Here is a 13,137-nt window from a genome sequence, read left to right on the forward strand (position 1 = left end):
ATGGTGCTGCAATGTGCCATGGAGAACATCATCGACAAAAAGAAGAAATACGTAGAATGCAGCAGGTACACTCGGTGTTCACGCTGTCAAGAGCCTTCTCAAAATTGATGAAGAGCAGGTGATGCGAAGATCTAAACTCCGTACATTGTTCCAAAATGATATGTAGGATGTTGATATGGTAAATGCAGGAGGATCCAGTGCGGAACCTAGTCTACCCTCTGCCGATCAAGTTTTGGAGCTGTCCTTTGATGCATGCCAGGATTATTTCAGCTGTTATCTTTGCCACGGTAGGGAGCACGCAGACACCCGTCCAATTCTCACACTCAAGATAGGTGCCTTTCTTTGGAATCTTAAAGAAGAAGGGAATACCTTCTTCCACCCTCTGGGGAAGGTCACGGACCTCCAACGACTTCCGTACGAATGGAAGCAGCAGATCTGCAGAACCTGCAGTTGCCACGATAAATAACTCTGCGGAGAGACCGTCGAGCCCAGAGACTTTGCTTCGTTTGAGTGGATTGATGGTCGAGATGATTTCTCTTCTGGTTGAAGGAACACATGAGCCGGAACATCATGGGATGTGATACGGTTAAGAACCGTGGTGAAGGATTCTTCCCACAACTGAAGAGGTGTACACTACTTGAACTTCTGGGAGTTTTGCTCTTCATCGGAGTTCGAGCAAGTCACGCATGCGATCACCCACAATGGCCAATAGAGCCGTCAGCCCGTTCAGTTCATCGATCCTCAGTCCGCCAGATCTTATGATGGGCGATCTGTGCAGCATCCTAGAAAAGAACATTTTTGATGAAGGCCAATGCTCATTAATTAATGTCCGCTCCGTTGTCTGTGTTTCTGAATGTTGAGCACCATGCCAGTTAGAGCTGCATGCAACTTTCCCCGTTCTTTTGACTGCTTAAGTCAGGTATTCCTTAGAGTTAACCGATGATGACGAAACGTGCTGCCGCCACGAAATGGGACACTTTCTTCAACTTGCGACTACTGAGTAATTCAAACTCAGTTTTCTGTTTTGTACGTACGTCCCAGAGCAAAATTCAGAAGATCTACTACTGCAGTTGCATCTACGTAGTCGATAAGTGTTTGTTTCTGGAATTTTGTCCTTAGTACATGGTCATAAATCATATTTCCTGGTAATAGGATTTGTGCAAATCTATGAGGTACAAAATATTCCATTGGACCTGCAGCTGTCTCAAAGAGGGGCACCTCATCCGATAGTTTATCACTCTTTGGTAGTAATATCAGCATTCACTTTATTCACTGACTCGCGATAATGCTCTTTTCCAAACAGGTATAGTGGAAATAAGCTAAGTTCATCTTGAGGCACAGCTAGAATATCCTGAGAGCGATGCTTGCTTACGATTCCAATAGTGCATTGCCTTGTTGTAGAAATAGAGTCATCACTATGTTGTGCAATAAAACTCAGCACGTAATCTACAAGAACTTGCTACCTTTCAGTTTAGTTATTATCACTCTATAGACTCCTCTCCGGGGTTTGATTAGATCATTTGAACTATTCGTATTTGCTCGTGCAAGATCTGGCTAAGTGACCATATCTCAGACATCTACATGGCACGTCTTTTCACGGATGCGTCCTCCCCTTTCGATCTTGGGTTTGCCAGCTTATAATCGGTAAGCTTTACTAAGGATCTAATTATAAGGTTCTGGTAGTTGATTATCTTTCCGTCCTGTGTTTTTTTGGAGCTCTAGGCAAAATTCTCCTTTTCACATTCTCTTCGCTCTTACAAAATTACCACCTAGGCTGTTTAACATCGAATCTACCTTGACCTTCGTGAAATCTCGGTGTGGAAAAGGTAAGATGTCCGTTTCATTTCGCTATGGTCTTCTCCCAAGAGTTTCCAAGGCTACAGGGTACTTTCATAAGCACCGCATTCATTTTTCTACTGTTAACATTTATACTTCTTCCTTCTTGCGCCCAGTGTAGCGCCCTTCATTCGTATACACTGTCGTAACGAGGTCAAAACGCTGGCCAGCGTTTCCTGCCTATATATTTGCCTTAAATTTCAGCACAAACTCGTGTTCATGGACCGCAATTATGGCAGTATAAAGGTTATTTCCAAACATGCAAAGCGGAGAGGGTCATAAGGGTGTCAAATGAAAGGTTTTCCGAAACAGGTCTGCTATGAGTTGTAAAGGGGCGGAAAGGAAGAATTGAAAATTGCACACCTACATCAAGAAATAGCGCAACCGAGAAAACCGGCAAAAAATCAGATCAAACATTCCTACATAAGGAATCTACAAAATTTTCATACCGCAGCCACGAGCTGAAGTTTACGAATATACTAGAAGTATTCCCTGCTTGTCGTGAAAGGTGACTAAAAGGGATTGAAAGTTCTGGTTAAGCAACCTCCAAATATCGGAATTTTCTTTGCAATTGAAACGTTTACAATGAGTTGGATATGGATGACCTGAAGGCTACGGCTTTCGGCTATCGAGAGCGGACAGTGATTAGTTTCTGGAATGTGCACACGCTCCTTGACAACGATGCCGAAGGACCTAGAATGTAGTTTTTCCCAAATTGAACAATTCAAGCGACATAAGCTGGTCATTTGGGGAATAAACAAAGTGAGATGGTAAAAGTCTGTAGAATACTTCTCTCTCTCCTACGATATTGTGCTTTTGTACTTTGTAAAGTTTAGTGAAAATACGTGCGAATCCGATGTTGGCTCTTGATGACGGCTATCATAAGGCGCGATCTCTTGACCTAGGTGCCTTTTTCTGACAGGATCTTGACAGTGAGGTTACAGTTCAAGTCAGGAAGCGTCACAATTGTGCAGTGCTATATACAAATGGAGATAGGCATATAGGGATGACGATGAAAGATTTGTAGATTTTTGGAACTTTAATCGAATCGTCACTGACATTGTTCAAGGACAAGGCCACGCAGTACAAGGACAAGGCCACGCTGACCACGAATATCCAACCAAGTAGACCATATTGTAATCAGCAGTAGAGGCAGGAGTTGACATGCTAATGTGGGCCGCGAAAGGTTTGATGGTTTTACCTTTGTTTACATGTGGCTGAGCGTCTGCTTACAAGGGAATAGAGCGTTCGCCTCATAAATTCAATAAGCGTCTCCGACATCCACCTGCCCTCCAACATTGGAAAAACTTATTCGCTGCACAAACAATTTATTGTACATAAACTCTAAATGACCGGGAGTGGTTTTATCTCTCGTGCGGAGGAATCTGGCGGTCACATGCCAAGCGTCGGCTGATCACAGAAACATGGAGAGGGATCGATAAAGGTAAAGGGTTGGGAGTCCTAGTAGGAACGGAGCGTGACGCGGTCAAGCTTAGTTACCGTGAAATAGTACGCGGCGATAAAATTGATTCCATCTTTGCTTTGGTGAAGCGAATCTGGAGGTGGTCGTAAGCCTTTCGATGGTCCTGTGAGGGACGTGAACGATAGGTTTCTGATATACGGTGGTGAGTAGTTGGAGACATGGAAAGGAGTATATCATCGCGTGAAATGACCGGTCAACGTAACATGCGGAAATTCCATTCTGGATTCTCCTATACAGATCGTATTGATAGCTTTGGAATCATTATGGAACAATATGTGGATCTCCACTCCACCAATTCTACATCGATTTAGGGAAATCTTCCGACAATATAAACTGCGAGTGTATTCGGAATACTCTTTGTAGGACAGACTTCCCCGTGAATCTATTCGTTATTTTCATGGTGACGTATATATGGTTGAAAACTACCCATAAACGGAGCATAGCACATCAACCACCTAGACCATGAAGTTCTTCGTAAGCTGGTTAGATCTGCTTGCTCACTCCCCGAATTATGAAGCTTGAGCAAATAGTTATGGGTTTTTTAGAAAAGTTAGTAAGCAGGAGTATATTAAAGATAAATACCAAGAAAACCTAGGTTTTCAGTCTGACTTGTCATCACAACTTTCGTGTTTGCAGTAGTGGGCAAAACATCGGCGGCTGCGAACACTAGTATGTCTAAGAAGTGCTGTTTTTGCCGAGGGCTGCATCATACTTGATATCGTCTAACGTATTAGCGGTGATAAATTAGCCTTCGCAGATTGATCCTAAATCAAGAAGTGCAAAAATTTCAATAACAATGTCAATGTCAAGTTATCCTATGTCACTTCCCATGGGAGAGGCATATAGGAGTTCGCCACTGTTATTCAAAAGCTCCAAGCCTTCACAAACACCAGTCTGTGTCGGTTCACGGAAGTATTCCAGATATAATTTGAAATGAAGAGCTTCATCCGCGTTCCGAACAGATACTCGTGGATGCGTTGATGAAGAGGGGAAAATAACAGCAGATTAAAGAGTTACGTTGAGTTCTGGGTTATGACATGCAGTGGGACCCATTATATTATAATGGTAAGAGCGAGTAAGCCGCTCCAGAGCTGTGTGGCATGAAACAGTGGAGGAGGAGTGAAACCAAAACCAAGTTGAAAGTTGAATCAGAATACGAAAAACGGCAGTGATGGTAATTGACAGGGTCTAGTGGGAGTTTTGCACTTCATCTCGAGAAACATATCGGTTTCGGGCTCTCCTCTGATGAGCATAAGTTGTAGATTAAAATTCCCTGAAACTAGCCTAGACATTTCCTTTTGTTTCGTCGAACGATAAAACGATAATTGATTTCTTAAAATCTACTTTGTCCAATTAAGATTAATGTTTCGATTTCTATATAAATTTACAGTTCAAAAATGTTATTGCAGGTTCAGGTTGTGCATTATTGGAACCATGAATGTGTGCTTCAAGCTGGTGATAGTTTCACTCAGTCTGTTGAATGTCCAAGTAACCGGTAATTGCAATACGAGCACCGCATCACATAATCCTGGGACTTTCTGGAGGCATCCAGATAACTGTTTGGTACATCGTTGCAATGAAGATAGCACAGTGACCAGTTTTAGGAAAGATTGTCCAAAAATCCAGTGCTCATCTATGAAACTGCAGGTGAGAGATTGTTGCCCGTACTGCGATGATAACGGTAATCATGACATTCCTGACAATGGCGACCGATCGAATGGTTACAAAACTCATGCTTGCAAACGGGAATGCAAAAGTGGCGAAACAATGGTATGCAAATACACTTTTGAAATTAGTCAGTTCGAAGCAGCCAGCACTGCATGCGGTGATTGTCCATTCAATTTGACGGACTGTGATCGGAAAAACTGCATAATAGCAGATGGAGTCCCACGGTTGATAATACCTGTCGAACGAAGTATGCCTGGACCAACAATTCATGTCTGCAAGGGTGATACGATTGTAGTGGACGTCGAGAATCATTTGACTACGGAAACGTTTACAATGCATTGGCACGGTATCATTCACACCTTCACTCAGTACATGGACGGTGTTCCACACGCAACTCAGTGCCCTATTTCACCGGGGAACATCTTTCGTTACACCTTCCCAGCTTACGAGGAGGGAACATTTTTCTATCATCCTCATGTTGGAACTCAAGTTATGGAGGGTTGCCTAGGTGGTTTGATTATTAGACTACCGGATTCAGAGAATCCTCACAGAAAACTGTACGACTTTGATCTTTACGAACATTTCATTGCTCTCCAGGATTGGTCACATTTATATGGAGAAGACCATTACGCAAGAGCAATCTTTGGAAGCGCTGTTCCATTACCAGACAGTATCCTCATAAACGGTCGTGGACCCATCTTTTCACAGATTCAGTTACTTGATGTAAGAGGAAACGTGAATGTGACCAAGGTAATGCAAATTCCATTTGCAGAGTTTACGGTCGAAAAAGGATACAAATATAGATTTCGTATACTTAATGGTGCCTCTTACAGTTGTCCTTTGTCTTTGTCTATTGACAACCACACAATGACAATCATTAGCACAGATGGTGCGGATGTGGAGCCTGTTGAAGTGGACCAGATGGTCACCAATGACGCGGAACGGTATGACATTATCTTGAATGCGAATCAAGATGTTGCCAACTATTGGATTCGTGTTAAGGGAATTGATAATTGCGAGCCTATGATGCTGCAACAACTGGCGATATTACGATATAAAGGTTCATCCCCTGGAAACCCAAAGCAACCCAAGGATTATGAATATCCGCAGATAAACGGTACACGTTTCGGAAATGTAATGGATTCCGAAGGCACCATCATCAAAGTATCAGACTTACGTTCTTTACTTCCACTGGAAGAAGGAATTGGTACTGACAATCCAGATTACAAGTATTATGTTGATATTTCCATGAGAACCCTCTTCAATCCAACACTGTCACCATATCCAGACAACAGACCAGTAATAAACGCACAGCTGAATAATATTACGGCACGTTTGCTTCCGGGAAGTCTACTAACTGAACCAAATCTTCCTGAAGACAATGCCCTAATGTGCAATGAGACGACACATGGAAACAAGAACTGTTCAACCGAGCTATGCAGATGTGTACATATAATCAACGTTAGACGGAATGCCATATTGGAAGTTATCATGTATAATACAGGGTTTGATACTGTTCGTTTTGAGCATCCAATGCATTATCATGGATATACATTTCGCGTTGTTGCAATGGAGAAAACTTCACGTATAACAAAGGAACAGGTAAGCCTAGTTCATTAGATACTGTCGAATCATATTGGGTGTTAACATTTTTATGGCAAGTTCATGCTAATTTGTCTCAAACAGTAGTTCGGGTAAGGGTCTATGCTGTGGCAGCCTACTAAAGTAAGGTATCTAAAACATGAACTTTTTTTTTGGGCAGAATAGAAGAATTCATTTACGCACAGAGTGTTGGACTTCTGTAACGGTACGCCGTCGGATTACCAAATAAAGACCTCCCCGTCGTCACGGAACTAGCCCGGAACCTGTGAATTACGAGTATTTGTCACTTTACTTTGGGTTAGCCTTCCTTCGCTCCTGCCTTAGGCAGCCTCCTGTTTCGTTTTTCTAAGAGAGTTGCCATTCATTTAGTACATATTGTGTTCTTCATAAAAAATCACCTCCCTCGGGCTTATGCATGGCTTTACGCTCCTCAGCAAGAACGGTAACGGAAATCACTAACGCAATCACCATCACAGCCGGTTCAGAGATAGTGCAATAGGCAGACGACACCAGCAAAGCTTCCAGTCTCTGTTCGTCTGCATCTGCTTGATGAACCGCATCCACGACTTATATGACAACATTCACCGCGGATCTTTTTGTTCTGAAGCCGAACTGGCTTGAGTACACCGAGCAGTATGTCTGACCGCTGGTGGAATATCGGTTTGTATATAATATTTCTGCCGGGATATCATCGGGTCCCGAAGCCTACGTGTTTTTGATAGAGAATATAGGCAAAATTGGCTAAACCTAGGCGTCCTTTTGTGTTGCTGTCATCGTACGGGATGTGGAATAACCCGTTCAATACGACCCATTTTCTAGGCCTTAAGTGAACACGATTTCTGTAGAGCCCCAATTTTTCGGGTTACTGGGCTATAATCGGATCTTCATTCACTTCATCGACTAGGACCTGCTAAAAATGAGCCTTTTTCCTTTTATCGCGCTATGGGGCCTACTTTTGGCTGATCTGTACTCTGGAATTGTGCTTCATGTCGCTTGCCGATTGTTTAAGCGCTGTGTCAAACGGCGGAGTTTGTGATAGTCTTTCTGGAACTTGGCAATTTTTGCCGTCCACCAATATATAGAAAGTTTGCCAAGACTCATTGCCCTCTTGGGATTGGAAACTCCGCAATTTGTCGTTGTTAGGTTCATAACTGAATTTACGATCATATGTATGGTACTACCATGCCGCGAGCGACCGTATGCAGTGGGACCTAATAAGGACGCTAAGTCCTAGTTCTGATACTATTCACTGATAAACACTGGATCAGCTTTGACCTCTGTGGCGAATTTCGCTAGCAACTCATGAGCATATTATCCGTATCCGTATCCGTATTATATTTTAACCGCGTCCTACCTCTTTAAAATTTCCCACTAGAAAATTGACCCCACCCTAGGTCACATTAAGTGCAGCATTCTCATCAGACACGTCACGATCCCTGAGCATAACTCTCTTTTTCATTGCAGGTCTATGCTTAATGACCTACTCGGTCGAATATGCGGCGTGCTGCCGTCCTGTCAGGTTGCGGACATGTGGCCATAATTTAATAATTTGTCACACTTGGTGGACATTTGTTATCTCCAGACATTGACATTTATATGGCTCTGGTACTTCGTTCTTCTCTGTGAGACAGTAGAGATCTCAAATCTCCAAAGAGCGTGTGGGTTTTAAGCTAGAAACTTTCTTTCCGAAGAGCTCCATAGTCGTTTCACTGATCGCACCTTTACTTTGTCTTCAGATCAAATTCAACGAGGAACCGACCAACCTTTGATTTTTCGAATGGAGAACACTTATGTTCCGCTATCTTCGGGCTTGATCCTTTAGCGGACTTCGCTGAAGACTTCCGCAAAGGTTGTCCTTCCCGCTGGCTTAATGAGGACCTGGTCTAGTTACCCTTCGTCTTCCCATCATTTCTTGTGCTTTACCATTCATGTCGCTGCAATGGGATTTGTTTTAGTCACACTGGGATAAGCATCATTTACTGCTTGGGGCAGCGAGGAACGCTACAGTTCTGACTAGTTGCGGTGGTAAAGACTAGATCAGGGGTGAGTGACTAAATAGCTTTAAGTCGGCGACTAGCGTGTGAGACCTTCTCAATACTTGTCCCTATCTATCTGGGTGAAGTCTTCTTCAGTTTCACCTTTCTTCTTTGGATTTTTCTCCAGTTCGTTCAGCAGAAGCTATCTGTGGTTCATTTGGCGCTTATGGTGCTTTCAGCGGGGGACGTGGTTACCTTTGTTTTTCGCACACGTTCTGTTGCTCTTCATGTCCTCTTGTAGAAGGAAATGTAATCCAGGAATCGGTCTAGCTACTAGCGACTTTTCCTGAAGGTCCCATGCAGACCGCATGCGATTCATAACGGCCGCGCATTTCCTGATAAGCTTTTCCTCATCGGCTTTCCCAAGGACAAACCAACAGAGCGGCAGAAAAAAGGGAATTTCACGGTTTGGGCACAACTGGTCTAATACCGATGGAAACGGATATACGCGGACTGGATACCGTGAACCTGGGCAAAAGAACGATACTGTAAAAGTGCCATGCGGATGAGGATATGAGTGATTCTGCATCACCAGATGCGGCATTGTCCAGAAAAATCGAACGCAAGCCAGGGGCACCGTGGCAGAAGAACGTGAAATCTTAATGACCCTGTCGAAACATGGGCATAAAAGGTTCTTGTGTCACTGGCGGTTTTTCACTACATATAAGACTACAATTGTGCTTAAAAATATATACGCTGAAGGAATTAACTTTCAGCATTCAAAATGTTCCTTCTTTCTACTGGCAAATTGATGGAAGATTGACAAAGTTGCATGGCTGCCTTATATTTTTTCTGATACAACAGCCTTGGGTTCGGTTTAAAAAAATTTTTGGGACCAGGTCGTTAAGGACGTTGGGGTGTTCTACGATGAAGCATTTGAACAACCGAGATTCTAGGTCTAGGTTTAGAAACATGTGCAAAGCATGTGCGGGGGGGGGAGGTGCCAAGTAGTTTTGAACAATTAATCGGTTTTGATAAAAAACCTCAACATATTTATTGTGACAGCAGGAAATATAATTCTCGAGAAATGATCTGTTTGATTTCATTACTTCAGCTGGTTCCATGACTGCGGATGTGTGGATGTCCATCGGGAAGAGAATTTAGCTAAGAATTTTTCCTTCGTAAATGTTAGAATCGATTAGAGGCTGACGTGTGCTAGACAATATTCCACTAACAGACTACCGTTGTTTAGAATGATGTGGAGGGAAAACCATTTGGCGAATGACCACACCAATAATAAAAAAATTATTGGACCAATAATCCTCACTGTCTTCTATGTAAAAGAACTAAAGATCGTGATGCAATCATATGACAGGTACCATTTGTCCAGACTGCTGGATTAGTTTAGGTAGCTTAGACAAATGAGACTCCCCCAGCTGAATTTAAGCTGCTGCAAGATTACTCAGGGTCTGTTTTCACAAATAGTCTTTGAAAAGAGAATTGATACTGCTATTGTGTGAGAACAATACAAAACCCTACACCAAGACGTTTGCAAAATGGACGCAAGGGGAAAGTGTGCGGTGTGGCCCCGAAAACCGAGTTTTGGAAGCAGCAATGAACCACCGTGGCATACACGACTTTGTGCGGGTTAAGATTAATGACCTCTACACTTACAGCTGTGATTCCACTATGACACAACTAGTATGACTAAACTAGAGTATTGTAATACGCTAGATAAACTAGCAAGAGATGTTAAAGAACATAACCCCTAGACTATTGCCTGCATCTTTAATGCTTGGGCAGTGTAGTGGGAAAATCGCAAAGGAAATGATAAGATAAGAATCCTCTTCTAGGTGTGCTGCTGTCTTAACATCACCCTGGCCAATATCCGATATGTGAACATGTTTAGGCGTGGAGACCTAAGGGCCATCATGGATCTTACTTTCGTAAGTGACTCGCTGGCCAAGCGTCTACACTGGCATCTCAACAGAGAGTGACCACCAGGTCATATATATTACAATTGATAGGTGACCTAGATCAATAAGTGCTCACCTGAAGAGCCCGGAAACAGGTTGGCCTTCAAGACAACTTTTAGGCATATATTTCTCGAGGTATTACGTCGATATACCGAGTTACCAAGACGCGTACATTGTCAAAAGTGAAATCTTAACTACCGGTGGAATGCTATAATAACGAAATGCCGTACGGAATGTCTGAAGGGTACAAATCCGTTATGTTGACAATAAAAGGGAAAAACCCTTCTTCTACTATGTATCCCAGATTGCTGTAAAAGGCTGTTTCGAAAATGCTTCCCAACATCCGGAGGCTATCTTCCCAATGACATCATTAAGTGCCGAAGACTAAACGAAAGTAGTCGTGTACAAAACTCTGGACGTATTTAAAAGGGCCCGGGATAACACAGCCTCCGGTATTGATCGAGTTCCCAAAAAGGCACTGAAACTGGCAGACTTCCTAAAAGAATTGTCTTCTCCCGTAGACTGAAAATTACAAATGCTTGTAGTGATTTGGAAGACAGGAAAGCCGACAGGCGAGCCAATATCCTGTAGACCTATTAGTCTTCTGAGTATTATAGGCAGGGGTTGTATCTAATAATTGATACTGCCGATTTGTTATTAAATAGACAATTTGGCTCTTGGGTGATTCGGTCAGCAGTTGATGCTACCAAAATAGTTATTGAACTAGCCAAGTAAGCTTTTGTCGAAAGGAAATATTGCATATGGATGAATCTCGACATCAAGAATGCGTTCAGTTTTGACAGATGGAACCGTATTATCGAAGTGGTCATTGCAACTCAAAGGTGAAACTAAATACCTATTATGAATAATCTTCGACTACTTCCGACAGCGGGAGTTACTATACTATGCGGACGAAGGGTGAAGGGCGTTCGACATAATGGCAGGAGTCCTGCAGGGATCTCTGCTATATCCTCTGCTATGGAACAAAATGTATGATGGCATTCTATGGCTTCATAAGCAAGCCGTTGTCGTCGGATTCGCAGATGACGTTGGGATGGTCATAACATCCAACTACCCTGACCAAGTAGAGATCTATGCATTTTACAAAGCGACGGAAGGAGAAAACTGTCCAGATTTGTAAAAACCAGCTACTATCAGCTCGATATTAGCAAAGATGCTTCCAAATATAGGCGGCCAGCTGTATACCGGGTATTCTCTCTTCGAACATGCTCCCCCTACCGGACAACCGCGTATGATGTGTTGGCAATGGATATTTTAGACAATGAGGCAAGCCGCTTGAAAAAGAAGCAGAAAACAAGCCTTAGCAAGCAAACTGAGCGAATAACCAAGCGAAGCAAGGTCGGCGGTCATACATGCTAATCCCGAACATTATTCAATTCTTATGTGGAGATGGGGTCTATGAAGTATGTAAGCTACAGTTTCGATTTCAATGAAATCTGGCGATTCCTACATTTGAAGGTGCAGCAGAAGAGGCAGAAAACGTTTTTATCACCTGGCAAAGGTTCGAAAGACCAAGGAGAAACCTCGAGAATGAGCTGGGGTCCCCTTCAACGGTGGAAAATCTGGTTAGCTACATGGTGAAATTGAATACCCTTCGGAATGCAGTAATCGCAACGATGAAACGGATGCACCTACGACAAAAAGAAGCATAAAGAGAATGGAGAAATGGAAGCGAAGCTAATGCAATTAACAAAGCGTAAAGGCTTTCCAATCAGGCAGAGTGGAAGATCGGCAATGTGTTGCAAGGTTAGGACACACTTCATTATCGACGAAGCATCAAATAATCAGAATGAAATTATTTTCGGATACGCAGCCGCTGACTTTAGGTAGCGTTCACCACCTGCCTTAAGTTAAGGAGGATCTGGCTCTCCTGCACAACAGGTTGTTGGGCCGGGCACTAGCCTATAGGAGACTATTACGGAGATCAGGAGAACCCGTAGGGTCTTTGTAGTTGGCCTCTTTGGTTGCGCGTGATAGTCATATGAAACCAGTATAAAAAATGTTTCAAAGATTGATTTGCAGTTGATGCGGTTTTAATATCGACTTCAATGAATAATTTTGTATTTGAAGTTTCCTGGATAAATTCTGGGAACTTTCGCCCACTCGTAATTTTCATCACGTTTCCAGGAACTCAGTAAACATTTGGAAATGTTCATTATCTTCCCTTTGGATGTCCTCTAGCATAAGTTGATACACTTCTAGTTTGTAAGGCTCAGTCAAACTACTTAAATTAGAGTAAACTAATCCGCATAAGTTGATAAAATCTTTAAAACTGTTATTTGCCTGCAGCTGATGGATATGGACAGGAGAGGTGAGATCAAGCGAAATTTCAACAAGCCGACCCGTAAGGATACTGTTATTGTATATACGCCCGGCTATACCATTTGGCGAGTAAATACTTCAAATCCTGGAATTTGGCTCCTACATTGCCATCAGCAATTCCATTTGACAATGGGAATGAGTTCTTTTATTAAAGTTGGAGAGTATTCTGATTTACCACCTATACCAGCGGGAATACCAACTTGCCAGGATCATTTGCCAGTGTAAAATAAAACATACATTTTAAGAAAGTGAA

At 42.7% G+C, this 13,137-nt stretch overlaps 1 protein-coding gene across 1 annotated transcript; it reads left to right on the forward strand.

The window, feature by feature from the left end:
• Window positions 1–5,086: 5,086 nt before the first annotated feature.
• On the forward strand, window positions 5,087–13,137 carry LOC119658111 (laccase-2-like). The gene is made up of 2 exons (XM_038065378.1): window positions 5,087–6,589; window positions 12,852–13,137. Exons 1-2 carry the CDS (start codon window positions 5,087–5,089, stop codon window positions 13,107–13,109), a joined length of 1,761 nt encoding a protein of 586 aa, XP_037921306.1. The 3' UTR covers window positions 13,110–13,137.

Source organism: Hermetia illucens, chromosome 5 (assembly GCF_905115235.1).
Source record: "Hermetia illucens chromosome 5, iHerIll2.2.curated.20191125, whole genome shotgun sequence".
NCBI classification, from domain to species: Eukaryota; Metazoa; Arthropoda; class Insecta; order Diptera; family Stratiomyidae; genus Hermetia; species Hermetia illucens.

Bases quoted from the DNA above. Each gene is read 5' to 3' on its own strand.
- LOC119658111 (XM_038065378.1), top strand. From the start codon at position 5,087: ATGGTATGCAAATACACTTTTGAAATTAGTCAGTTCGAAGCAGCCAGC. The intron at 6,590-12,851 runs GTAAGCCTAGTT...ATTTGCCTGCAG, and splicing joins CACGTATAACAAAGGAACAG to CTGATGGATATGGACAGGAG.